At 44.6% G+C, this 26,421-nt stretch overlaps 1 protein-coding gene across 1 annotated transcript in view; it reads left to right on the top strand.

Annotated features, from left to right (window-relative positions):
* LOC106602171 (zeta-sarcoglycan) overlaps positions 1-26,421 on the top strand; it is a 344,550-nt gene that overhangs the window by 292,785 nt on the left and 25,344 nt on the right. The window contains exons 6-7 of the mRNA XM_045722923.2: positions 6,263-6,335; positions 23,162-23,285. Of these exons, the coding sequence (XP_045578879.1) occupies positions 6,263-6,335; positions 23,162-23,285 (197 nt within the window). The remainder of the gene's footprint in view (positions 1-6,262; positions 6,336-23,161; positions 23,286-26,421) is intronic.

The following is a 26,421-nucleotide window of genomic DNA, read 5'->3' as shown; positions in this document are numbered from 1 at the left end:
TAAGAGCGTCTGCCAAATGTAAATGTACTTAGACTGATGTTATTTTTGGATACATGTTTCTATTCTATTTTCTATTATTATCTGCATTGTTGGGAAAGAACTCTCAAGTTAAGAATTTCACTGTACTGTTTTACACCTGTTGTATCCTGGGCACGTGGCGAATAAAGTTTGAAACCTGAAACTTCTAACATACACTGAGTGGACAAAACATTAGGAACATTATTGATATCACTTGTTAAATCCACTTCTATCAGTGTAGATGAAGGGGAGGAGACAGGTTAAAGAAGGATTTTTTTTAGCCTTGAGAGAATTGAGACATGGATTGTGTATGTGTGCCATTCAGAGGGTGAATGGGCAAGACAAAATATTTAAGTGCCTTTGAACGGGTTATTGTAGTAGGAGAACTGCAACGCTGCTGGGTTTCTTTATGCTAAACAGTTTCCTGTGTGTATCAATAATGGTCCACCACCTAAAGGACATCCAGCCAACTTGACACAACGGTGTGAAGCATTGGAGTCCATGTGGAACGCTTTCGACACCTTGCAGAGTCCATAACCCAGATGAATTGAGGCTGTTCTGAGGGCTTTAAGGCAACTCAATATTAAGAAGGTGTTCATAATATTTTGTCTACTCAGTGTATATACGTGTGTACCTTTCAAAATGGCCAATTCTCACATCATACATGTGAGACGTGGTGTCAGTATCACACACATGAATATTGTAATATCACAGGACTTCTCATCATCAGTGTCATTTTACACAGGACTGGCTAATCAGGACCTTAGCTGGCTTGAATTACATTATATACAGTACCAGTCAAAGGTTTAGACACACCTACTCATTCAACAGTTTTCCTTTATTTTTTACATTGTAGAATAATAGTGAAGACATCAAAACTATGAACTAACACATGGAATCATGTAGTAACCCAAAAAGGGTTAAACAAATCAAAATGTATTTTATATTTTATATTCTTCAAAGTAGCCACCCTTTGTCTTGATGACAGCTTTGGACACTCTTGGCATTCTCTCAACCAGCTTCACCTGGAATGCTTTTCCAACAGTCTTTAAGGAGTTCCCACATATGCTAAGCACTTGTTGGCTGCTTTTCCTTCACTCTGCGGTCCAACTCAACCCAAACCATCTCAATTTGGTTGAGGTCAGGTGATTGTGGAGGCCAGGTCATCTGATGTAGCACTCCATCACTCTCCTTCTTGGTAAAATAGCCCTTACACAGCCTGAAGGTGTGTTGGGTCATTGTCCTGTTGAAAAACAAATGATAGTCCCACTAAGCGCAAACCAGATGGGATGGCGTATTGCTGCAGAATGCTGTGGCAGCCATGCTGATTACAGTGAGGGAAAAAAGTATTTGATCCCCTGCTGATTTTGTACGTTTGCCCACTGACAAAGAAATGATCAGTCTATAATTGTAATGGTAGGTTTATTTGAACCCTGAGAGACAGAATAACAACAACAAAAAATCCAGAAAAACGCATGTCAAAAATGTTATAAATTGATTTGCATTTTAATGAGGGAAATAGGTATTTGACCCCCTCTCAATCAGAAAGATTTCTGGCTCCCAGGTGTCTTTTATACAGGTAACGAGCTGAGATTAGGAGCACACTCTTAAAGGGAGTGCTCCTAATCTCCGTTTGTTAGCTGTATAAAAGACACCTGTCCACAGAAGCAATCAATCAGATTCCAAACTCTCCACCATGGCGAAGACCAAAGAGCTCTCCAAGGATGTCAGGGACAAGATTGTAGACCTACACAAGGCTGGAATGGGCTACAAGACCATCACCAAGCAGCTTGGTGAGTTGGTGACAACAGTTGGTGCGATTTTTCGCATATAGAAGAAACACAAAAGAACTGTCAATCTCCCTCGGCCAGTGGCTCCATGTAAAATCTCACCTCGTGGAGTTGCAACGATCATGAGAACGGTGAGGAATCAGCCCAGAACTACACGGGAGGATCTTGTCAATGATCTCAAGGCAGCTGGGACCATAGTCACCAAGAAAACAATTGGTAACACACTACGCTGTGAAGGACTGAAATCGTGCAGCGCCCGCAAGGTCCCCCTGCTCAAGAAAGCACATCTACATGCCCGTCTGAAGTTTGCCAATGAACATCTGAATGATTCAGAGGATAACTGGGTGAAAGTGTTGTGGTCAGATGAGACCAAAATGGAGCTCTTTGGCATCAACTCAACTCGCTGTGTTTGGAGGAGGAGGAATGCTGCCTATGACCCCAAGAACACCATCCCCACCGTCAAACATGGAGGTGGAAACATTGTGCTTTGGGGGTGTTTTTCTGCTAAGGGGAGAGGACAACTTCACTGCATCAAAGGGACGATGAATGGGGCCATGTACCGTCAAATCTTGGGTGAGAACCTCCTTCCCTCAGCCAGGGCATTGAAAATGGGTCGTGGATGGGTATTCCAGCATGACAATGACCCAAAACACACGGCCAAGGCAACAAAGGAGTGGCTCAAGAAGAAGCACATTAAAGTCCTGGAGTGGCCTAGCCAGTCTCCAGACCTTAATCCCATAGAAAAACTGTGGAGGGAGCTGAAGGTTCGAGTTGCCAAACGTCAGCCTCGAAACCTTAATGACTTGGAGAAGATCTGCAAAGAGGAGTGGGACAAAATCCCTCCTGAGATATGTGCAATCCTGGTGGCCAACTACAAGAAACATCTGACCTCTGTGATTGCCAACAAGGGTTTTGCCACCAAGTACTAAGTCATGTTTTGCAGAGGGGTCAAATACTTATTTCCCTCATTAAAATGCAAATCAATTTATAACATTTTTGACATGCGTTTTTCTGGATTTTTTTGTTGTTATTCTGTCTCTCACTGTTCAAATAAACCTACCATTAAAATTATAGACTGATCATTACTTTGTCAGTCGGCAAACGTACAAAATCAGCAGGGGATCAAATACTTTTTTCCCTCACTGTAAGTGTGCCTTGAATTCTAAATAAATCACAGACAGTGTCAACAGCAAAGCACCCCCACACCATCACACCTCCTGCTCCATGCTTCACGGTGGGAACCACACATGCAGTGGTCATCCGTTCATCTATTCTGCATCACAAAGACACGGCGGTGGGAACTAAAAATCTCAAATTTGGACTCATCAGATCAAAGGACAGATTTCCACCGGTCTAATGTCCATTGATTGTGCCCAAGCTAGTTCCATTAGTAGTGGTTTCTTTGCAGCAATTCGACCATGAAGGCCTGATTCACGCAGTCTCCTCTGAACAGTTGATGTTGAGATGTGTCTGTTACTTGAACTCTGTGAAGCATTTATTTTGGTAGTTAACTCTAATGAACGTATCATCTGCAGCAGAGGTAACTCAGGGTCTTCCTTTCCTGTGGTGGTCCTCATGAGAGCCAGTTTCATCATAGCGCTTGATGGGTTTTGCTACTGCACTTGAAGAAACTTTCAAAGTTCTTGAAATGTTACGCATTGACTGACTTTCATGTCTTAAAGTAATGATGGATTGTCATTTTTCTTTGCTTATTTGAACTGTTCTTGCCATAATATGGACTTGGTCTTTTACCAAATAGGGCTATCTTCTGTATACCACCCCTACCTTGTCACTACACAACTGATTGGCTCAAACGCATTAAGAAGGAAAGAAATTCCACAAATTAACTTTTAAGAAAGCACACCTGTTAATTGAAATGCATTCCATGTGACTACCTTATGAAGCTCATTGAGAGAATGCAAAGAGTGTGCAAAGCTGCCATCAAGTAAAAGTGTGGCTACTTTGAAGAATATTAAATATAAAATATATATCCTTCACTCATGCTGCCAAACATACCCTCGTAAATCTGACTATCCTACCGGTCCTTGACTTCGGCGATGTCATTTACAAAATAGCCTCCAACACCCTACTCAGCAAATTGGATGCAGTCTATCACACCAAAGCCCCATATACTACCCACCACTGCGACCTGTATGCTCTCATTGGCTGGCCCTCACTTCATATTCGTCGCCAAACCCACTGGCTCCAGGTCATCTATAAGTCTTTGCTAGGTAACGCCCCGCCTTATCTCAGCTCACTGGTCACCATAGCAGCACCCACCCGTAGCACGCGCTCCAGCAGGTATATTTCACTGGTCACCCCCAAAGCCAATTCCTCCTTTGGCCGCCTTTCCTTCCAGTTCTCTGCTGCCAATGACTGGAACGAATTGCAAAAATCACTGAAGCTGGAGACCCATATCTCCCTCTCTAACTTTAAGCACCAGCTGTCAGAGCAGCTCACAGATCACTGCACCTGTACATAGCCCATCTGTAAATAGCCCATTCAACAACCCCATCCCATACTGTTATTTGTTTTTGCTCCTTTGCACCCCAGTGTCTATACTTGCACATCCATCATTTGCACATCTATCACTCTAGTGTTTAATTGCTAAATTGCCATTATTTTGCCACTATGGCCTATTTATTGCCTTACCTCCCTTATCTTACCTCATTTGCACACATTGTATATAGACTGTCAAGGATGTGCGTACTGGTAGCGAAGTCAGGTGCAGGAGAGCAGAGGGTTGTGAACAGGCGCACACTTTATTGAGGTAGGAGAAACCAACAGACGGACACAACTGCGTCAAAACCTCCAGCCAATTGGCAAAAGTGCAAAAAAACATGCAAACAGTCACAAAATGTATATTTAACAAATAAACATACCTCGTAAACAACACAGAATATAAGAACACCAGTCTGGCGCGTCACAAAATAACACGTAACACAAACAATATCACACAAAGACATGAGGGGGAACAGAGGAATAAATACATGCAGTGTGATTGGGGAATGTAAATCAGGTGTGCAGGGAACAAGACAAAACAAATGGATCAATGAAACATGGAGCGGCGATGGCTAGAAAGCCAGTGACGTCGACCGCCGAACGCCGCCCGAACAAGGAGAGGAGCCGACTTCGGCGGAAGACGTGACATAGACATTTCTATTGTATTAGTGACTGTATGTTTGTTTATTCCATGTGTAACTCTGTGTTGTTGTTTGTGTCGCACTGCTTTGCTTTATCTTGGCCAGGTCGCAGTTGTAAATGAGAACTTGTTCTCAACTAGCCTAGCTGGTTAAATAAAGGTGAAATAATATATATTTTTTTAATGGATTTGTTTAACACGTTTTGGTCACCACATGATTCCATATGTGTTATTTTATAATTAGTATGTCTAGTTTGAGAAACAGACACCTCACAAGTCCTCAACTGGCAGCTTCATTAAATAGTTCCCGCAAAACACCAGTCTCAACGTCAACAGTGAAGAGGCGACTCCGGCATGCTGGCCTTCTAAGCAGAGTTCCTCTGTCCAGTGTCTGTGTTCTTTTGCCCATCTTAATCATTTCTTTTTATTGGCCAGTCTGAGATATGGCTTTTTCTTTGCAACTCTATCTAGAAGGCCAGCATCCCAGAGTCGCCACTTCACTGTTGACGTTGAGACTGATGTTTTGCGGGTACTATTTAATGAAGCTGCCAGTTGAGGACTTGTGAGGCATCTGTTTCTCAAACTAGACACTCTAATGTACTTGTTCTCTTGCTCAGTTGTGCACCGGGGCCTCCCACCCCTCTTTCTATTCTGGTTAGAGCCAGTTTGCACTGTTCTGTGAAGGGAGTTGTACACTGAGTTGTTCCAGATCTTCAGTTTCTTGGTAATTTCTCGCATGGAATAGACTTCATAGTAATAGACTTCTCTTAATTTCTCGCTTCTTTAATTAGAACAACAGTTTTCAGCTATGCTAACATAATTGCGAAAGGGTTTTCTAATGATCAATTATCCTTTTAAAATGATAAACTTGGATTAGCTAACACAACGTGCCATTGGAACACAGGAGTGATGGTCATTTACAACATTAACAATGTCTACACTGTGTTTCTGATCAGTTAATGTTATTTTAATGGACAAAAATGTGCTTTTCTTTCAAAAACAAGGACATTTCTAAGTGACCCCAAACTTGTGCACGGTAGTGTGTGTATATGTGTGTGTATATATATATATATATATATATATATATATATATATATATATATATTGTCCTTCTATTGTGCTACTCTTCTCTTTCTATTGTACTTGTACTGTCCTTATATTGTCCTACTATTGTCTCATTCTATTGTACTACTAGTGTCCTATTGTCCTTCTATTGTCCTTCTATGGCTTCTATTGTACTGCTATTGTCCTTATATTGTCTTTCTATTGTCCTCATATTGTTCTTCTGTTGTCTTTCTATTGTCTTTCTCAGGGAACGAAGGCGTCGTCTTCGGACATTCAGTGGAGACATCCCACATCAGAGCAGAACCTTTCCAGGATCTCAAGTAAGAATTCTGGGATCACATGCACACACAATCTGACACACACACAAATAGACACACACATGTAGATGGATGGACACACACACACACAAATGGACACACACACAAGCACGACGCACACACACACACACACACACACACACACACACACACACACACACACACACACGATGGCTGGACACACACATACACACACACATACACACAAATAGACACACACATGTAGATGGATAGACACACACACACACACACACACACACACACACACACACACACACACACACACACACACACACACACACACACACACACACACACACACACACACACACACAGATGGCTGGACATACACACACACACACACACACACACACACACACACACACACACACACACAAACCCATCGGCCTTGGCGGATTGGTCATCCTGATGTGAGCGTACAGTAGAGACTGTAGTGCAGTGCAGTTATACGGCTCTTTAAGAGGACAGTCCTGGCCAGGCTGCTCCTCCATACACTCTCCAGTCGTCTAGATTAAACCCAGGTAAGGATCAGATGAGATGCTTTATACAGGCTTAGCTAGTGACCGAGGGCACACTGCATCGACCCTCTCAGTCAATGGCTGATGGATAGAATGAACCAGGGTCTGTATTCATAAAGCGTCTCAGCCACAGGAGGTTGGTGGCACCTTAATTGGGGAGGACGGGCACGTGGTAATGACCGGAGCAGAATAAGTGAAAAGGTATCAAACACATCAAAGAGATAGTTTGATGCCATTCCATTCGCTCCGTTCCACCCATTATTATGAGCCCTCCTCCCCTCAGCAGCCTCCTCTGGTCTCAGAGTAGAGTTGCTAGGATCAGTGTTGTCTTTCAGATCGTCATGAGTAACATTACATGGAGAAGGGGGACCTGATCCTAGATCAGCACTAGAATCAGCAATCCCCATTTCCATGTAATCACTACGATCTAAATGGATCCAGGATCAGATATCTCTTATTTGATATCTATTTTGTTATTGTATAAGGCAAAGGCAAAACGGATCCTGTAAAGGCATATACAGTGTTTCCCCTCCAGTTGTACAGGTGGGCTTGCCTAAAAAGAGTTTGGTTTCTATTGTTTTCAACTGACAATGTTGATGCCAGAGGGCCTGGATGTTGCCTTGGGGGTGTCTCGCCTCACGCCGCCGTCTGGGTACAGACTTCAATAGCAAGTGAACATGTCATTCTCCTCTTAATTCAATACAGCTGTGTACTCTTATTGTGAATCCATTCAACACAGTTTGATGGCAGAGGTATTTGATCGCTGGTCTCTCATCAGCCAATCAAATCTCACCGATTTATATACCTCTCGCCTCATTGGCCGACAGCCGCATTGACTGCCGGCCATAACGCTTACATCCTCTTTATTGAACAGTCAAGCAGCTCCGTATCAGTGTCTGTATTGTACGTCATTGCAAAAATCCTTTAAAACGATAGCCTAAGGGCCCTGCGGGCTAGCTAGTGTAGCGGTAAGTACATGTGTGGATTGGCAGACAGACTGACAGACAGGCAGACAGGCTAGCGTAGCGTTAGCATACAGCGCAGTTTATAAATGTGTGGATTAACAGAGAGACTGACAGACAGGCTAGCATAGCGGTAGCGTTAGCATACACCACAGTATATAAATGTGTGGATTAGCGGAGAGAGAGCGAGAGAGAGAGACAGACGGGTATGATGGAGAGCTAATTGGCAGCTTCCAGTCACCTATGAACTGCTTATATGCAAATGTGGCAGGCTCATTTGTATATTGTCAGGGCAGATTAAGTTCTGGGGAGAGAAAGGGACTGATGGGCATGGATTGGACTGGAGGAGTGGAGGGAAGGAGGGACTGATGTAGGGAGAGGGAGAGAGAGAGGGGGAAAGAGAAGGGGAGAGAGAGAGAGAGAGAGGGAGAGGGAGGGGGAGGGGGAAAGAGAGGGAGAGAGAGAGAGAGGGAGGGAGGGGGGGATAAAGATAGAGGGGGGATGGAGGAGGGGAGAGTGAGGGAGGGGTGTGTTTTATGTATTGTTATACCTTCTCTGTGTACATCCCAAATGGCACCCTATTCCTTACATAGTGCACTACTTGCTATAGGGAATAGGATGCCTTTTGGGCCTCTTCCTCTGTCTGTAATATAGGTGTTGGTTGGGAAGTCTCTTTTGAATTTCTCCTGATTTCTCTCCGTCTAAAACCACAATACACCGGGTAGTTGCCACACACACACACACACACACACACACACACACACACACACACACACACACACACACACACACACACACACACACACACACACACACACACACACACACACCCCCCCCCCCCCCCTGCGCACACACACAGAATGCATGACACATATGAATCATTTCAGAGTGGCACTCTCATCTCATCCCTTACCTCTGAGTGAACTGAAATGCGACACATTTTTGACTGACCGGCCGTGGCCTTTCTCTCCGCTCTGCGTCGGGGGTTAATTCGGTATTACACGCTTTACATATTTCACTCCCTCGTCTCTCACTCATTAATTGTTCGGCAGAATGGAAACATAGAAATGAATCAAGTTCATATCCCTACCTTTTTATAGTTGTTTAATATAAGTGTGTTCATTAGGACTTGTACTTAACAGACGACCGAGGTGAATCACTGCTAATTAGCTGGACCAGTGCTTCTTTCTCTATTTTTGGATTTGGTATGACTTTTTTACTTTTCTTTTTTTGATCAAATCCGCTTTTTGGCCGAGGTCGTTTGCCCCCCCCCCCCCCTTTCTTTCTCTTCCCCCTTTCTCTATAAAAGTCCCCTGATTTTGCAGTTAAAGTAAATGATACATGTAATGACTTGATGGAGTCTATTTGAGGCTAATGATGTATGTTATGGTGTAACCCTCTAAAGTACAAATGAACATAGAATACATCCCAAATGGCACCCTACTCCCTATTAATTGCACTACTTTTGACCAGAGTCCTATGGGCTCTAGAGTCCTAGTAATGCACTAATGGGAATAGTGTGTCATTTGGGATGCAGCCAAGCCTACGCAGCAGGATAGACACGCCAATAGTTATAGAGACTCTTTTAGAAGTTTGGACACAATTTGCTTGACGGGGACCCCAGGAAAACTTGGATAAAGTCCTCTCCTTTCGATTAACCCCAGACCATGTTCCTAGAATGTTGAAACTTTTGCATATTGGTCCCACCTAACCCCAAATTCTTTCTCCTACATCACATATTAAATCCTAAAAAGTAGTGTAAGTGTGGTTTGTGTCTTTTGTCCTCTGTGATTTGTGTCTATTGTCCTCTGTGGTTTGTGTCTATTGTCCTCTGTGGTTTGTGTCTATTGTCCTCTGTGGTTTGTAAAAAGAAGAGAGAGAGACAGATGGTAAAAGAAGAGAGAGAGAGACAGTAGAGAGACAGATGGTAAAAGAAGAGAGAGAGAGAGACAGTAGAGAGACAGACGGTAAAAGAAGAGAGAGAGAGAGACCGTAGAGAGACAGACGGTAAAAGAAGAGAGAGAGAGAGAGAGGGAGACAGTAGAGAGACAGACGGTAAAAGAAGAGAGAGAGACAGTAGAGAGACAGAAGGTAAAAGGAGAGAGAGAGAGAGACAGAAGGTAAAAAGAGAGAGAGACTGTAGAGAGACAGAAGGTAAAAGAAGAAAGAGAGAGAGACCGTAGAGAGACAGACGGTAAAAGAAGAGAGAGAGAGGGAGACAGTAGAGAGACAGACGGTAAAAGAAGAGAGAGAGAGGGAGACAGTAGAGAGACAGACGGTAAAAGAAGAGAGAGAGACAGTAGAGAGACAGAAGGTAAAATAAGAGAGAGAGAGGGAGACAGTAGAGAGACAGACGGTAAAAGAAGAGAGAGAGAGGGAGCGTAGAGAGACAGAAGGTAAAAGAAGAGAGAGAGAGGGAGACAGTAGAGAGACAGACGGTAAAAGAAGAGAGAGAGACAGTAGAGAGACAGAAGGTAAAAGGAGAGAGAGAGAGATCGGAGAGAGACAGAAGGTAAAAAGAGAGAGAGACCGTAGAGAGACAGAAGGTAAAAGAAGAAAGAGAGAGAGAGAGATAGAAGGTAAAAGGAGAGAGAGACCGTAGAGAGACAGAAGGTAAAAGGAGAGAGAGAGAGATCGGAGAGAGACAGAAGGTAAAAAGAGAGAGAGACCGTAGAGAGACAGAAGGTAAAAGAAGAAAGAGAGAGAGAGAGATAGAAGGTAAAAGGAGAGAGAGACCGTAGAGAGACAGAAGGTAAAAGAAGAGAGAGAGAGACCGTAGAGAGACAAGATAAAAGAAGAGCAGGAGTGACAGTAGAGAGACAGACGGTAATAGAAGAGAGAGAGAGAGAGAGACAGTAGAGAGACAGACGGTAAAAGGAGATAGAGAGAGAGAGCGTAGAGAGACAGAAGGTAAAAGAAGAGAGAGAGAGAGACCGTAGAGAGACAAGATAAAAGAAGAGAGAGACAGTAGAGAGACTGACGGTTAAAGAAGAGCGAGAGAGACAGTAGAGACAGATGGTAAAAGGAGATAGAGAGTGTAGAGAGACAGAAGGTAAAAGGAGAGAGAGGGAGACCGTAGAGAGACAGAACGTAAAAGATGAGGGCGAGAGAGAGAGACAGTAGAGAGACAGACAGTATAAGAAGAGCGAGAGGGAGCGTAGAGAGACAGAAGGAAAAAGAAGAGAGAGAGAGGGAGATCGTAGAGAGACAGACGGTAAAAGAAGAGAGAGAGACCGTAGAGAGACAGAACGTAAAAGATGAGGGCGAGAGAGAGAGACAGTAGAGAGACAGACAGTATAAGAAGAGCGAGAGGGAGCGTAGAGAGACAGAAGGAAAAATAAGAGAGAGAGAGAGAGATCGTAGAGAGACAGATGGTAAAAGAAGAGAGAGAGAGACCGTAGAGAGACAAAAGGTAAAAGAAGAGAGAGAGAGAGAGACAGTAGAGAGACAGACGGTAAAAGAAGAGAGAGAGACAGTAGAGAGACAGAAGGTAAAAGGAGAGAGAGAGAGATCGGAGAGAGACAGAAGGTAAAAAGAGAGAGACCATAGAGAGACAGAAGGTAAAAGAAGAAAGAGAGAGAGACAGAAGGTAAAAGAAGAGAGCGAGAGAGAGACAGTAGAGAGACAGAAGGTAAAAGGAGAGCGGGAGAGACAGTAGAGAGACAGAAAGTAAAAGAAGAGAGCGAGAGAGAGACAGTAGAGAGACAGAAGGTAAAAGAAGAGAGAGAGAGAGAAGGTAAAAGAAGAGAGAGAGAGAGACAGAAGGTAAAAGAAGAGAGAGACCGTAGAGAGACAAGATAAAAGAAGAGAGAGAGACCGTAGAGAGACAAGATAATAGAAGAGAGAGACAGTAGAGAGACAGAAGGTAAAAGAAGAGAGCAAGAGAGAGACAGTAGAGAGATAGACAGTATAAGAAGAGTGAGAGAGATAGTAGAGACAGACGGTAAAAGGAGATAGAGAGAAAGAAGGTAAAAGAAGAGAGACAGTAGAGAGACAGAAGATAAAAAGAGTGAGAGAGAGACAGTAGAGAGACAGAGGGTAGAAGAGAGAGAGAGAGAGAGAGAGAGAGAGAGAGAGAGAGACAGAAGGTAAAAGAAGAGAGAGAGACAGTAGAGAGACAGACAGTAAAAGAAGAGAGAGAGAGAGAGTAGAGAGACAGGAGTTTGATAAAAGAGAACAAAATCTCAAACAAGAGTCAGAAGACAGAGAGTGCGTGTCATCAGCAATCAGCTAATTCCACTAGCTAACACTGGCTCCATAATCAGATGAGCATTGATCAAGCTGTTGGAAGTCGACACGTATGGGCCCTGTTTAAAAGTTGTGTACTATATAAGGAATAGGGTGCATTTGGGACGAAGCCAAAGAGTTCACAGAGGTCCAGACTCAATTAAAGCCTCATCCAAAGAACTACAGAGGAACAGGTCCAGTCGATATCCTCCTCTTCCCTCTCTGTACCCCTTTACAACTCTACCTCCCTACCCCCGGTCAAAGGGGAACCCCTTCGAGACTCCAACCCCACTCTGAGTGAAGGGCTTTGGGAGAGATCTTCCCCACATATCCCCCTTCCCTCCAAAGCCACAGTGCAGTACAGTGATGCTCCTGAAGCAAAGTTTTAAGTTGGCTCTTTAGGAAAGTTTCTCTGAAGTGAACTTGGCTCTTTGAGAAAGTTTATCTGAAGTGAACTTGGCTCTTTGGGAAAGTTTCTCTGAAGTGAACTTGGCTCTTTGTGAAAGTTTCTCTGAAGTGAACTTGGCTCTTTGTGAAAGTTTCTCTGAAGTGAACTTGGCTCTTTGGGAAAGTTTCTCTGAAGTGAACTTGGCTCTTTGTGAAAGTTTCTCGGAAGTGAACTTGGCTCTTTGTGAAAGTTTCTCTGAAGTGAACTTGGCTCTTTGGGAAAGTTTCTCGGAAGTGAACTTGGCACTTTAGGAACGTTTTTTGTAAGTTTGACTGAAAGTAGGGTAAAGTTTCATGGAGGGTTGGCTCGGAACGGAAGTTGGTTCTGTGGGAAGCTTGACGATTCACTTCACTTTTGTGGCCCATTTTAATAATAATGTCCATCGGATCAGGTGGGTTGGAAGTTAATGAAAATCCTTGGCTAAGGTCAACGCAGCCGGCGCTGTATTTCTTTAGTATGTGGGCTATGTACAGGAACAGCCATCTGGGTCTTTTATGACAAAAACCAAAGCGCCTTTTATTCATTATCAGGCAGATTTACCGGGACATTGAGCAACAAGGACGTTCTCCACCATCCTCTTCCATCAACCATTAATTAGTTACACTGAAAGAGGCATTACAGGCATAGGAAAAGGCCTGAACAGAGTTGGGTTATGGAAATAATTTGGTGTGTGTGTAAATAATTTGGTGTGTGTGTGTGTTTGGTGTGTGCGTGTATGCGAGTACCAACCTCTGTATATAGCCGTGTGTCTGTCAGTCATTGTGAACCCATCCAGAGGTTATGCTGCTCTGTGGACTGGTTGCTGACATGTTAGTTTTGCAGCAGGCTGGACACCCAGGTCTCTTATAGCAGATGGAGAGCCGGGTGCAAGCCTCTCACTCATCTCAGATTGGTTCTGTTGGATCAGCAAACAGCCCAGACAATAGACTAAGAATGCATACGTCATCACAACAGGATTCCGTCAACACTTCACACAGTTTTGCATTCCTACTCCCTAGTAGGTAAAGTAACTGTCCAGTGAAAATCTCACTTTGAAAAGTTAATATTCTGTTATACCAAAATAATGTTGTTGACTCGTCATAGTTGATATGAGGAGCACAGCACCGAGACAGGAGTTCCGCCCTTTGGATTTCTTCACTTTGACATCCGCTTGCGCCAAATCTGACAAGCTTGACAATTCTGCGTTGTTAGTTGCACATCAACTGCCTTCCTTCTGACCAGAGGCCTTACTTACTCCCCACAATGCAACACACTTGTGGGGTTTAGAATTCCCTTTTCACTCCTCTTCTCCAGCTTTAACCCAGCCTTAGTTGAACGAGCGGTGGTTCGGCGTAATCAGTGGAATTCCCTGCTAACGGGCCCTTTGGTACGCTCCATATTGCCACTCTGAGGACCAGGCTCCTCGGAGTGGCCCTTCCTCTGAGGCTGTGCTGAGTCAAGATTAGAAGATTTCACCAGTGGAACCCAACCCACTGGCGGCACCTTTTTTTGGTTGTCAGGAAGTGCATCCTGTATGACTTAGCTCACGTCGACCCCCCTCCTTCGTTTTCACTCTCAGCTCTTTGGTGACTTTCCACCCCACTTTCGCTGCTTCCTCGGCGAGTAGGTCACAAATGAGATTGTGCCTTCTCAGCCTGGCTGCCTTCACTGCCGGGCATTGCCCTGGTATGTGTGATATTGTTTCCAGCTTGTGGTCACACCTTCTGCATACGTCTTCCAATTTGTTCCGCCTGTGAGCCAGTCTCCCTTGTAGGATATACGTTTGCCCTCAGTTTAAGCGCAGCTACATAGTGTTGCTGTTTAAATCGCACCGCTGCTGGATCTGCAAGCCAGCTGTTGTTGATCTTGTCTTGGTGGAACATGCCAGTTCCATTTCCTTGGATTGGCAGCGCCGCCCAATCCTCAAATCCTTTCGACCTCCAGTTAGAGGGATTCTTGCACAGCTGCTTGTGCTTTTTTGGCTCCACCTCTGCTCCCTTTGTGCTTGAGCCATCTTCCCCGACTGGCGTCATAGCATCTAGGCTTTCTCCCAGTTTCGGAGTTTGCTCCGGGACTCTCCCTGCCCGTATCCACAGTTTTGAAAATTCCTCCTGTGGCATTGTATATTCCGTTACCGCCCTTGTCAGTGGGTCTGACGACACTGACAGGTTAAATAACCTTCGCGCCTGGATTGCTGGTATCATTTTTGCCAACTTCACAATGCCTAAGCTGCCGTCTTTGTTCCTAGCATAGAGCAGGCCGTCACAGGTTGACGGAGGTAGGTGCAGCCACTTTTTCACTGCTGTTTTAACTATCCCATCTAGGATAGTTAGTTCGACTGTCCCGATGTCCCCGTGGATTACCGTATATATCACTCGGGGGACTGCATATGCGTTTAGTATGCTTACTTTTTGGCTCGGTTGTAGTGGCGCTTAATTGATTCGGCTGACCCACTCTAGGATTTATCCTCTCAAATCCGGCTTTGAAATCCCCAGCCAGGGGTTCACTTTCATGCCCAGATATTTTTCTGATTTATCTGGGTCAATCAGGTGTAGCTTTGCCCCTTCGATTGTCCATGCCTGACAGTTATTGACGGTGAATGCTACGCCCCCGCGTCTCACCATGAACCCATGGCACTTTTTTGGCTGCACACGTAGGCCAGAAAGTTGACAAACTTTCCAATATTTTGATGTTATGTTGCATGCCCGCCCAAGAGCTGCTCATAAGCACCAAGTCATCAGCAAATGCTAGGGTTGTCACCTTCTCTCCCCCAAACCTGTAGCCCTCTCCCATGCTCTCGAGCTTGCAAGTTAGAGGGTCTACTGCAATGTTGAAGAGGAGGGGGGACATTGGGTCTCCCTGTTTCACTCCCACTTTCATTTCGATTGGCGGTGAGGTTCCTTCCTTCACCTTTATTCTCGTGCACACCTCCTCGTAGGAGTCCTTGATTCGTCAGATTATATGGCTATCCAGTCCCCTCTCTTTCACGAATGCTCAGCTTGCCAATCAGCTGTTTACTTGTCATGGATATTTTTTATGACCTGTATACGTCCACACCATTCTGTTGTTGGGGTACGCCCACACAATTCAAACATAGAAAAGCTGATTTTTAACATACTTAACTTTTGGGAAGGAAAACTATTTAACTCATATTGTAATTAATTATAAGTCATATTTCATGGATATCTGGAAACACTGGACAGTTACTTTAAGATTTTGATGTGGAGAGAGGAAACTGATCCCAGATCTGTATCTGCAGCCAACTTCCACCTAGCACTAGCTCATCAGAGGGCCTTCTTACTGTACAAGAACCCGTCTTCTGGAAAGGGGAATTTATAGACAGAGTGAGAGATTTTAGCTGAGTGAAGCAGACAGTCTGTGTTCTAAAATGGTCCGTTTGTATGTGTCCGGTCCACCCCAGATAAATGGGTTTACAGTACAGTGTGTAGCCAGCTGGGAGTTTCCCAGTCTCCTCAAGCATGTGTTGGAACAAGCTGCAGTTAATGGAGCGCAGTGTTTATCGTTCTTCATTTGATGTTTGGTTATACACTTCTTCAGGGGGCAATTGGAAATAAATTAGATTAAAACACAATGCATTTGCATGTGTGTGTGTGTGTGTGTGTGTGTGTACATGTGTTTGTAGTTTATCTGTGTGTATCTGTGTATCAGTTTCTGTTTTCTTTCGTCTCAAACCGAAACACCCTCTGGTCATTTCTCCTAGTCTCACTGAAACTGAAAAAAAAATTTACGGCCTCCGAAAACCTGATATTATCAAACTATCTCACCGCCGAAACACGCCTTCTGTTCACTACGCGGCCACAACAGCTGCCGACACCCTCCAGACGTAACCGCGGCGACGGGCGTAGACGGTTTGGGGGCCCACGGGGGCCCGGGCATATTGATGTCTGTCTGCCTTCCTGGTAAAAAAAATCTAAATGATACTTATTGAGCCATCAGTAGCCTTCCAGGAGAGATGTAGTGACTGAGAGAAGCTCCGGCTTAGTCTAATCACCTGTCCTCTTCTTTTACTTCCAACCAAAACATCATTATCGTCTTCAGCCATTTTCTTTTTTTTAACACTCTGAAAACACTCACCAGCTGGGACTTTCAGGGGCTTTTGTTAGATTTACTGCCAACACCTGGATCTGCGAGTCGGATCTAAATGGATTGGCCACCTTCCAATTCTGATCTTTTTTCAGTAATTGGTATTTTGACCAATCAGATCAGCTCCTTTGCCCATAATTGGGCCAAAAGGTCAGAATTGGGCTGCCTGTGTAAACGCAGTCATCGTCACCCTATAGTATATTGTTGTTCTGTAACATGAGCTTTTGTATACAGAGAGTGAATCCTTACTAAAAAGGTAAAGCCAAACCAATGTTAAGTGGTGTTTCAGCCAAAACCGATATCACAGCAGTATATACATATACATATGAGATGAGTAATGTAAGATATGTAAACATAATTAAAGTGCATTATTTAGAGTGACTAGTGATCCAGCCTAGTGGTTAGAGCGTTGGACTAATAACCGAAAGGTTGCAAGATTGAATCCCCAAGGTAAAAATCTGTCGTTCTGCCCCTGAACAAGGCAGTTAACCGTCATTGAAAATAAGAATTTGTTCTTTACTGACTTGCCTAGTTAAATAAATTAAATAAAGTGGCCAATGATTTGAGTCTGTATGTACACAGCAGCCTCTGTGTTAGTGATGGCTATTTAACAGTCTGATGGCCTTGAGATAGAAGCTGTTTTTCAATCTCTCTGTCCCAGCTTTGACGCACCTGTACTGACCTCGCCTTCTGGATGATAGCGGGGTGAACAGGCAGTGGCTCTGGTGGTTGTTGTCCTTGATGATCTTTTTGGCCTTCCTGTGACATCGGGTGCTGTAGGTGTCCTGGAGGGCAGGTAGTTTGCCCCTGGTGATGTGTTGTGCAGACCGCACCACCCTCTGGAGAGCCTTGCGTTTGAGGGCAGTGCAGTTGCTGTACCAGGCGGTGAAAAGGATGCTATCAATTGTGCATCTGTAAAAGTTTGTGAGGGTTTTAGGTGAGAAGCCAAATTTCTTCAGCCTCCTGAGGTTGAAGAGGCCCTCCTTCACCACACTGTCTGTGTGGGTGGACCATTTCTGTTTGTCTGTGATGTGTACGCCGAGGAACTTAAAACTTTCCACCTTCTCCACTACTGTCCCGTCGATGTGGATAGGGGGGTGCTCCCTCTGCTGTTTCCTGAAGTCCACGATCGTCTCCTTTGTTTTGTTGACGTTGAGTGAGAGGTTGTTTTCCTGACACCACACTCCGAGTGCCCTCACCTCCTCCCTGTAGGCTGTCTCGTCGTTGTTGGTAATCAAGCCTACCGCTGTAGTGTCGTCTGCAAACTTGATGATTGAGTTGGAGGCATGCATGGCCACGCAGTCATGGGCGAACAGGGAGTACAGGAGGGGGCTGGGCACGCACCCTTGTGGGGCCCCAGTGTTGAGGATCAGCGAAGTGGAGATGTTGTTTCCTACCTTCACCAGCTGGGGGCGGCCCATCAAAAAGTCCAGGACCCAATTGCACAGGGTGGGGTTGAGACCCAGGGCCTCAAGCTTAATGATGAGCTTGGAGGGTACTATGGTGTTGAATGCTGAGCTGTAGTCAATGAACAGCATTCTTACATAGGTATTCCTCTTGTCCAGATTGGATAGGGCAGTGTGCAGTAGTGTTCATGGTGTTAGTAACTTCGGGCCCTAGTTATTGACTCAAATCCTAACTGGAGTTTCACAGGCATACACTGGCAAATCTCCAATTGCTACAGATCTCAAGTTATGAGCCGACTCTTAACTGGATGTCCGAGTTCTTCCTACCCTACTTTTAATGGCATGCTATTGATAACTTTAGAAAGTGAAACAACCACTTCAGATAGGAGGGAATACCAATCCAGCCTCACATAGCAGAATATCCACCCTAGAATATCCACCCTAGAATATCTACCCTAGAATATCTACCCTAGAATATCCACCCTAGAATATCCACCCTAGAATATCTACCCTAGAATATCCACCCTAGATTATCCTTACCCTAGAATATACACCCTAGAATATCCACCCTAGATTATCCTTACCCTAGACTATACACCCTAGACTATCCTTACCCTAGAATATACACCCTAGATTATCTTTACCCTAGAATATACACCCTAGATTATCCACCCTAGATTATCTTTACCCTAGAATATACACCCTAGATTATCCACCCTAGATTATCCTTACCCTAAAATATACACCCTAGATTATCCGCCCTAGATTATCCTTACCCTAGAATATACACCCTAGAATATACACCCTAGATTATCCTTACCCTAGAATATACACCCTAGATTATCCTTACCCTAAACCTACTGGCCCCAGTTATAATGCTTCACAGCTGTTTTAATACCTCCTGTTACCCAACCAACCACTTCAGCTGGAAGTGGATATATGAATCCGGCCTCACACAGCAGAATATCCACCCTATCCATCGTCTCCTATAGCGTATAGACTCACTCCAGAGGTGGGCTGCATGGGCCAGATTGACTGAGCGCCCCAGAAGCCTGAACCATTGATTTCTTGTGAAGCCTGCACTGATTTAGCTAGCGGCCTTTCTGACGTTATGTGTCGTTTCACTTCAACCTGGGCCTGAGCCTGGGACAGAGCCTGAGTCTGCAGGTGTTACTGCCACTGGCAGGAGGAGAGAGGCCTTGTGCTGTCTTCACAAATACCTTACATCTGACCCAGCATTTTATTTTTTGTGCTGAGTGAGAGAATGTAGTACGTTTCCCCTCCACCACGTGAGACCAGGGAAAGAGGCAATTGACACTGAATGTGGAACAATATGTCACATTGTTACGGCTCCCTCATCATCTCTCTCTCTGTTTCTCTGTCTCTCTCACACATCTAGCACAGATAGAATAATGTGAGCAGCTAGCTCGTATTACCCATTTTTTCTCTCTCTCTTTCGCTCTCTTTCTCCCTCCCCCATGTCTCTCTCTCTGTTGAAATGTCACATCACCTCAAAAGCGCCTGATGTTTCAGTTCCTCTCCAAGAACAGTCATCCTCTCCTTTCCTCCTATCCTCTCCTTTCTTCTCCTTTACTCTAATTTCCTGCTTTCCTCTCCTTTCCTAATTTCCTCTCCTTTCCTCCGTTCCTCTCTTTTCCCGCCGTCCTCATTTTCTCCCTCTCTTTTTATCTTGCCTTTAAGGGAAGTGTTTTCATCAATACTTTTAGACTACCTGACAGGCATTTCAGGCAGACGAACAATGGTGTCTCTCCTCCTAGCAGGAGGCAGTATTAGTCAGCATATGGTCGCTCAGAGGGGTGGCATGCAGTAATACAACAGATTCCCTCAAGCTTGGATAAAATGGGAGATAAAACCACATATAGATTATTTCTCCATTCATTTTTCTTTTACCCAATTCAAAAAGACTAGTATTTCCAGCTCATCAAATATGAAGCATATGTTTCTCCTGATCACATGACTGACTGGATGTAATGGCTGTGCAGACTTTTGTTTAGGCCCTGCCCTAAAACACCTGGTTCCGCTAATTATGGTTCAGGCTGTTAGTGAGTTGACTATTTGGACAAGGTTTGTTAGTGCTAGGCAGGAACAAAAGCCTGCACACCTAGTAGCTGCAAACCCCTGGTCTAATGTGGGCCGGTTTACCGGACACTCATTCAACATATTCCTGAACTAAAAAGGAATAGAGAATCTCTAGGTTCAGAGAACCTGCCCTAAAAGCCTAGCTGGTCTATGTTGAACAAGGTGTAGGGATGAAATATTCTGCTAACTTCCACAGAGATTTCTGGAAAACCTGGGAATTTTGGGAAAGTTACTGCAATTTTCCAACCCTAAAGGTGTCTAAGTCTGGCTGCTCACATATCATCTTGTTGTTCTTACTCTCACCCTACTAGTTCCACTTCAGTACATTTGTTTGTTTTCACCCCGGGACATGTTAGCCTCTGTGGTAGGCGACTTTTACTGGCACTCCGCTTTGAGCCACTCACACTCTCAGCAGGGAGCCCCAGTGCACCATGGGAAGTTAAAGAGATGCTTGTGCCTTGTTCTGATTGTGTTGCTAGCCGTGTAAGAGCTGCTGTTCTCAGAGCATAGCCTGGCATTTCAGTTGGTGGTTTGTACTGGATTTGAATGGTACGGTGTCCATATTAGGACATAGTATGAGAAGTATGGAGTCCATATTAGGACAGCCAGATGAGGATGTTTTATGTAAATGTGACAAGAGACTGACTGGAAGCTTTTGTGTAATAAAATAGTATTTAACTACTGCTTTGAGGGTGTGTATACTTTTGTATAAATAGTGTATGTGGACACCCCTTCAAAGTAGCGGATTCGGCTATTTCAGCCAAGTCCGTTGCTGAAAGGTGTATAAAGTTCAGCTCAGAGCATGCAATCTCCATAGACAAACATTGGCAGTAGAATGGCCTTACTGAAGAGCTCAGTGACTACTACTTTGAGGGTGTATATGTGTTCTCTCTCTCTCTCTCTCTCTCTCTCTCTCTCTCTCTCTGTTCTCTCTCTCTCTTTCCGCAGCATGCAAATAACTTCTGACACACATCCGTCGGGTATGTCACGTCAGCGGCACGGGCAGAAACGAAGGACGGACCCCAGTCTTTTCACTATTGATTAAATTATCACCGATGGGATGCATGGAGCCATGAAATTACATTTTCATGAAATTAAAATAGAAAAATTCCCGGGGTCTCACTGCCATTTGCAATTTCCCAGGCTACATTTCACAGCCGCAGACGGGCGGGACGCGAAAGTCTTTTTTTGGTCATTTTTTGACCCAACCTAAGGATTTGCCAGGGAATCTACTGTAGTTAGTAGTAGGTTATAGTGGATGGATCATGGTTAGAAAAAGGATCACGGTGCATTAGTTTGTAAATGTGAAGACGGAGAAGGCTTGAAACACCTTCAGGTGACCTCCCTGCTTCTCTTGCCTTGCGGGCACACACATACACAGTGTCACACATGCCTACACACTATTTTACACCTGACTGGCATTCGGTATTTAAGTGCTCTGAGTTTTACGAAATGCAACATTTACTTTTCAGTGACCAGAACACCCCCCCCCCCCCCCCCCCCCCATGTACCCATATACTCCATTAACCATAGTTCTGAGTCATCCCCGTACCTGTCTCTCTGTGACAAGTGTTATGAGTTTTATAACTTTTACAACACAGTTGAAGGCTCTCACCTGTTCTTTTAGTCTGAGAGATTCATGGAACGAGTTTAGCACAGGATATAACTACTCTTGGAGATGGGGACTTAAAAAAAGGAGTCACAAAAGTCACAGAGGCTTGAAAATGTCATTTTCCAACCATTTCTCATCGTTAAAGTCGGCTCACTCTTCCTGCCACACGACACCTTTGTATCGCTCAGCGCTCTCTGACACTTTAAACAATTTATGTCGCCCCGACCGGCGACACAGAAGGGTGATGTGGGTTTTTTTTGACCGAAAAGGTCATGGGTTCAGATCTGAAACGGTAACATGGCGATACGGCATCAGGGCCATTAAAGGAGAAAGGCCAAGGTGAATGTCAAGCTATATACGCCTGGAAAACATCTAACTTATATTGCGACTGAAACCTCCATGGAGAAAGTTTTTCTGACTATGGTTTCTGTTTATCACACCCTCCCTCACTACTTTACAATGTGTACGCACCAGAACTATTATTACATTACCTCCCCCTCCGTACCCCCCTGAGCTTTTAGAAGTTGTCAAATTAAGACGATAACTGTGTTGATGCATTCTCTCGTTGCCCATCTCTGTCATGTTAGAAAAAATATGTCCGCCGCATAAAACAAGCCGTGGCGGACGGCGTTGAAGGTCAAAGCGGATCTGTCTCGCCGGCGAGAAGGAGCGCGGGAACGCAAGAAGGCGGCTCCTGCGTGATAATGAATTGGACCGATAAGACCTACAGTCTCTGACCCTGGTGTCTTTTCATATAAAGAATCACCACCAAGGCCCTGGCTTTCTGGATGAATGGAAACTTTTTACGTTTTTTTTTGTCTCCGAATCACTGAGCGGAACAGCAGCCGGAGCAGCAACAGAAAATCAATGACCTGATTGAATTCCTCTTTTAAAACGGCCGAAAGTACCAGAGCTATTCATAGATATTGTATGATATCCTGACTGTGTAAGAGAAAGAGGCTGTGAAGGTTTTTTTGCAGAGAAGTTGGAAGGAGGGATCGTTAAGTCGATATATTCATTTCTGTCAGGTGGTTAATTATCCGAGGCCTGTTTCACCAGCTAACCTGATGGACCAGTGGACCAGATGACCGCTCAGTCCACAGGGAGACTTCCCATCCAGGCTTCCGTCTCTCTGTGTGTGTGTGCCTGTGTGTGACAGAGAGAGAGAGGAACAGTGAGAAAATATGTGTACTAATGTGCCTGTGTATCACTTAGTGTCCCCCCCTCCCTTTCACATCACAGTCCAATCAAATCCTCTCAGCTAGATCTGTGTAATCCTTTTTTAAAGAAATGCTGCTTTAAAAAAAGTTTCAGTTCAGTTATTTTTCCGATCGGCGACTTACATTCTAATTGTACAGTATGTTTTCATTATTGATCCTTCAAGTCACCCATGCATTGAATCTAAAGTGATTCGTTGTCTAATTGAATCCCTGGATGTCTGGTTCTCTGCAGGCTGGAGTCTCCCACCAGGACCCTGAGTCTGGAGGCTCCCAGAGGGGTGGAGGTCAATGCCGGGGTGGGCGACTTCAAGGCCTCCTGCCGGAAAGACCTGTTGCTCCAGTCGTCAGAAGGAGAGGTGAGAGGGGGGAGACGGGGGTCAGGTGGGAGTGTTTTGGGGTGGGGGTGTTGTTGGGGTGTGTGTGTGTGTGTGTGTGTTTTAGGAGGGCTACAATAGCGATGCTAGTAGCAGGAGTTCATTAAGTGTCTTATTAACCTAAAGAGCTCCATCAATCAGCGCAATCTTATCCAGCTTTGTTCTCCTCTCCATTTATTTGGGGGAGAGATGTGACCTCATTAACGCTGCAGTCATGATGAGGTGCCTTTTATCTGTCTGTCTCTCTGTCTCTGTCTGTCTGCCCTTCGGTCTGTGGCCCAGCGCGCTGTCGAGAATTCACTGGAGCGAACCTTGTCATTAGCTCTGTAATTAACTCGGAAAGAAAAGCAGTGTTCGCCAAGACTGTGATAGTTTGATAGCATGTAGGAGAAAAAATAATGACGCAAGTTCTGACTTATTTGTCGTCTTCTTCTTTTTAACGCTTGTTTTTCAGGGGGAGGGACGAATGGTTTTGGGAAGAGTCTTTCGTCTCATAGTAAATGTTAGTGGCATTTAGAAGGTAACTTACTCCTAACTCCTAAAGCACCACTTCAATCTCTATAAGACTTCCTTGTTGCTATGACCCACAATGCATCTGGGGCAGGCGAGAGGTCACAGGTTAGAGGCCAGTGTGATAAGTAGATGTCCCCCTCATAGAGTTAGATAGATAGGGTCTCATCTCCTGTCTTTTCAATGTCCACTTCCACTTCAGGAAGTGCACCCTCTATCCAACTCCATGATGTCCCTTCTCCCTTCATGTTGTTTGCATGCTAAGCACAATGGCCGCTGCTGAAGTGGAACTGGTTTGTGTGATTGGTCCTAATCAAGTCAAGCGTCAGACATTCAGTCTCTCTCCCTGCTGCTACAGGATCACCTTCAGATGAACACTAGCTGGTTCCTGAGATGTGTCCCTCTCTCCTTTCAGCTCCAGGCCCCCAGCCTGGCTTTAGTAACTACACCGGCTATTTAATTAACTTCCAACATCCCCGGCAATAGATCATTGTATCCCGTCACTTAACTATAAAAAGGCAATTTTTTTCTTATTTCTCCTCTTCCCTTCTTCTTTTTCTTCTCTTTCCTGTATAGGAGATAGAAAAATGTCTACCTTTAGAGGTAGATCTGGAGGTGAAAGAAATGAACACCTGTTTAGGTGAGGTGCTGGCTAGCGAAGTAGAACACTTGAAAAAGAAAAGGAGAGCCTCACACTCTAGGAGCTCAGATGCAATAATTTAATAACCAACGTTTAGACAAGCTGTCTTCATCAGGGTCTGTCTGTCTTCATCAGGGTCTGTCTGTCTTCATCAGGGTCTGTCTGTCTTCATCAGGGTCTACCTTTAGAGGTAGCTCAGTCTGTCTTCATCAGGGTCTGTCAGTCATCAGGGTCTGTCTGTCTTCATCAGGGTCTGTCTGTCTTCATCAGGTTCTGTCTGTCTTCATCAGGGTCTGTCTGTCTTCATCAGGGTCTACCATTAGAGGTAGATCAGTCTGTCTTCATCAGGGTCTACCATTAGAGGTAGATCTGTCTGTCTTCATCAGGGTCTGTCTTCATCAGGGTCTACCTTTAGAGGTAGATCAGTCTGTCTTCATCAGGGTCTGTCTGTCTTCATCAGGGTCTGTCTGTCTTCATCAGGGTCTGTCTGTCTTCATCAGGGTCTGTCTGTCTTCATCAGGGTCTGTCTGTCTTCATCAGGGTCTGCCATTAGAGGTAGGTCTGTCTGTCTTCATCAGGGTCTGCCATTAGAGGTATATCAGTCTGTCGTCATCATGGTCTACCTTTAGAGGTAGATCTGAGGTAGATCTGTCTGTCTTCATCAGGGTCTGCCATTAGAGGTAGATCTGTCTGTCTTCATCAGGGTCTACCTTTGAAGGTAGATCTGTCTGTCTTCATCAGGGTCTGTCTGTCTTCATCAGGGTCTGCCATTAGAGGTAGATCTGTCTGTCTTCATCAGGGTCTACCATTAGAGGTAGGACAATGCCCTGAAGAGGAGAAGAGACGATCATAGAGAGTGTAAGACGAGCATTAGACACTTGACACAAAGCGTTGTCGGCAATCCGTGGGCTTTGACGCACAATGAGGGGTGTTATGAAACAGATGGACCTCTCTGTAGCCTTAGCGTGACGGAGTTCTGTCAGCCTTTGTGCGCCGTGACAGCCAGTGACGTGTCCTGACCTTCCTGTCTTCGTCCCGCATCGACTTCCTCCCTCATCTGTCCAGCCCTGGCGGCCACACAAGTTACAACTTATGGGCCTCTATGAGGAAGTTGGGGAACACAGCCAATTAGATTTACCGCTCCTACTTTCCCCTCTCTTTCTTTTTAATTCTCAATTATTCCTCGTGTGATGGAAGACGTTGACAGAAGAAGAGGGAGAAGAGGAGAAAATAGATGTCTCTGTCAATTTGGAAGGGAAGGCAAACCACATCGGACACCGGGGCTTAATGCGAAATCGATGTTGTCAGCAGCTGGCACTTCAAGGAGCTACATTAAAGTTTAAAAACTTTGGAGAGGCTGGAATTAAATCCAAATGGGTTCGGGTTCCCGATTCGGGAGCATCTTATCGCCTTCTCTGGGTTTCCATTAATAACCTTTCTGGGAAGGTGGTTCCGCTAGCGGAACACCTGGCCTACAGCCAGTGAAATTGCAGGGTGCCAAATTCAAACAACAGAAATCTCATAATTAAAATTCCTCAAACATACAAGTGTTATACACCATTTTAAAGATAAACTTCACGTTAATCCAACCACAGTGTCCGATTTCAAAAAGGCTTTACAGTGAAAGCACACCATGCGATTATGTTAGGTCAGCGCCTAGCCACAAAACCATACAGCCATTTTCCAAAGAAGGAGAGGTGTCACAAAAGTCAGAAATAGCGTTAACATTAATCAATAACCTTTGATGATCTTCATCTAGTGGCACTCCCAGGACTCCATGTTAGACAATAAATGTTTGTTTTGTTCGATAAAGTTAATCTTTATGTCCAAAAACCTCATTTGAAATTGGCGTGTAATGTTCAGAAATGCATTGTCTCAAACAAACATCCGGTGAAAATGCAGGGAGCCACATGAAATTACAGAAATACTCATCATAAACATTGATATAAGATACAAGTGTTGTAAATA

Source organism: Salmo salar, chromosome 08, assembly GCF_965601325.2.
Source record: "Salmo salar chromosome 08, fSalSal1, whole genome shotgun sequence".
Taxonomy (NCBI): Eukaryota; Metazoa; Chordata; class Actinopteri; order Salmoniformes; family Salmonidae; genus Salmo; species Salmo salar.
The sequence above is the reverse complement of the archived record's forward strand: the minus strand, read 5'-3'. Positions and strand labels throughout refer to the sequence as shown.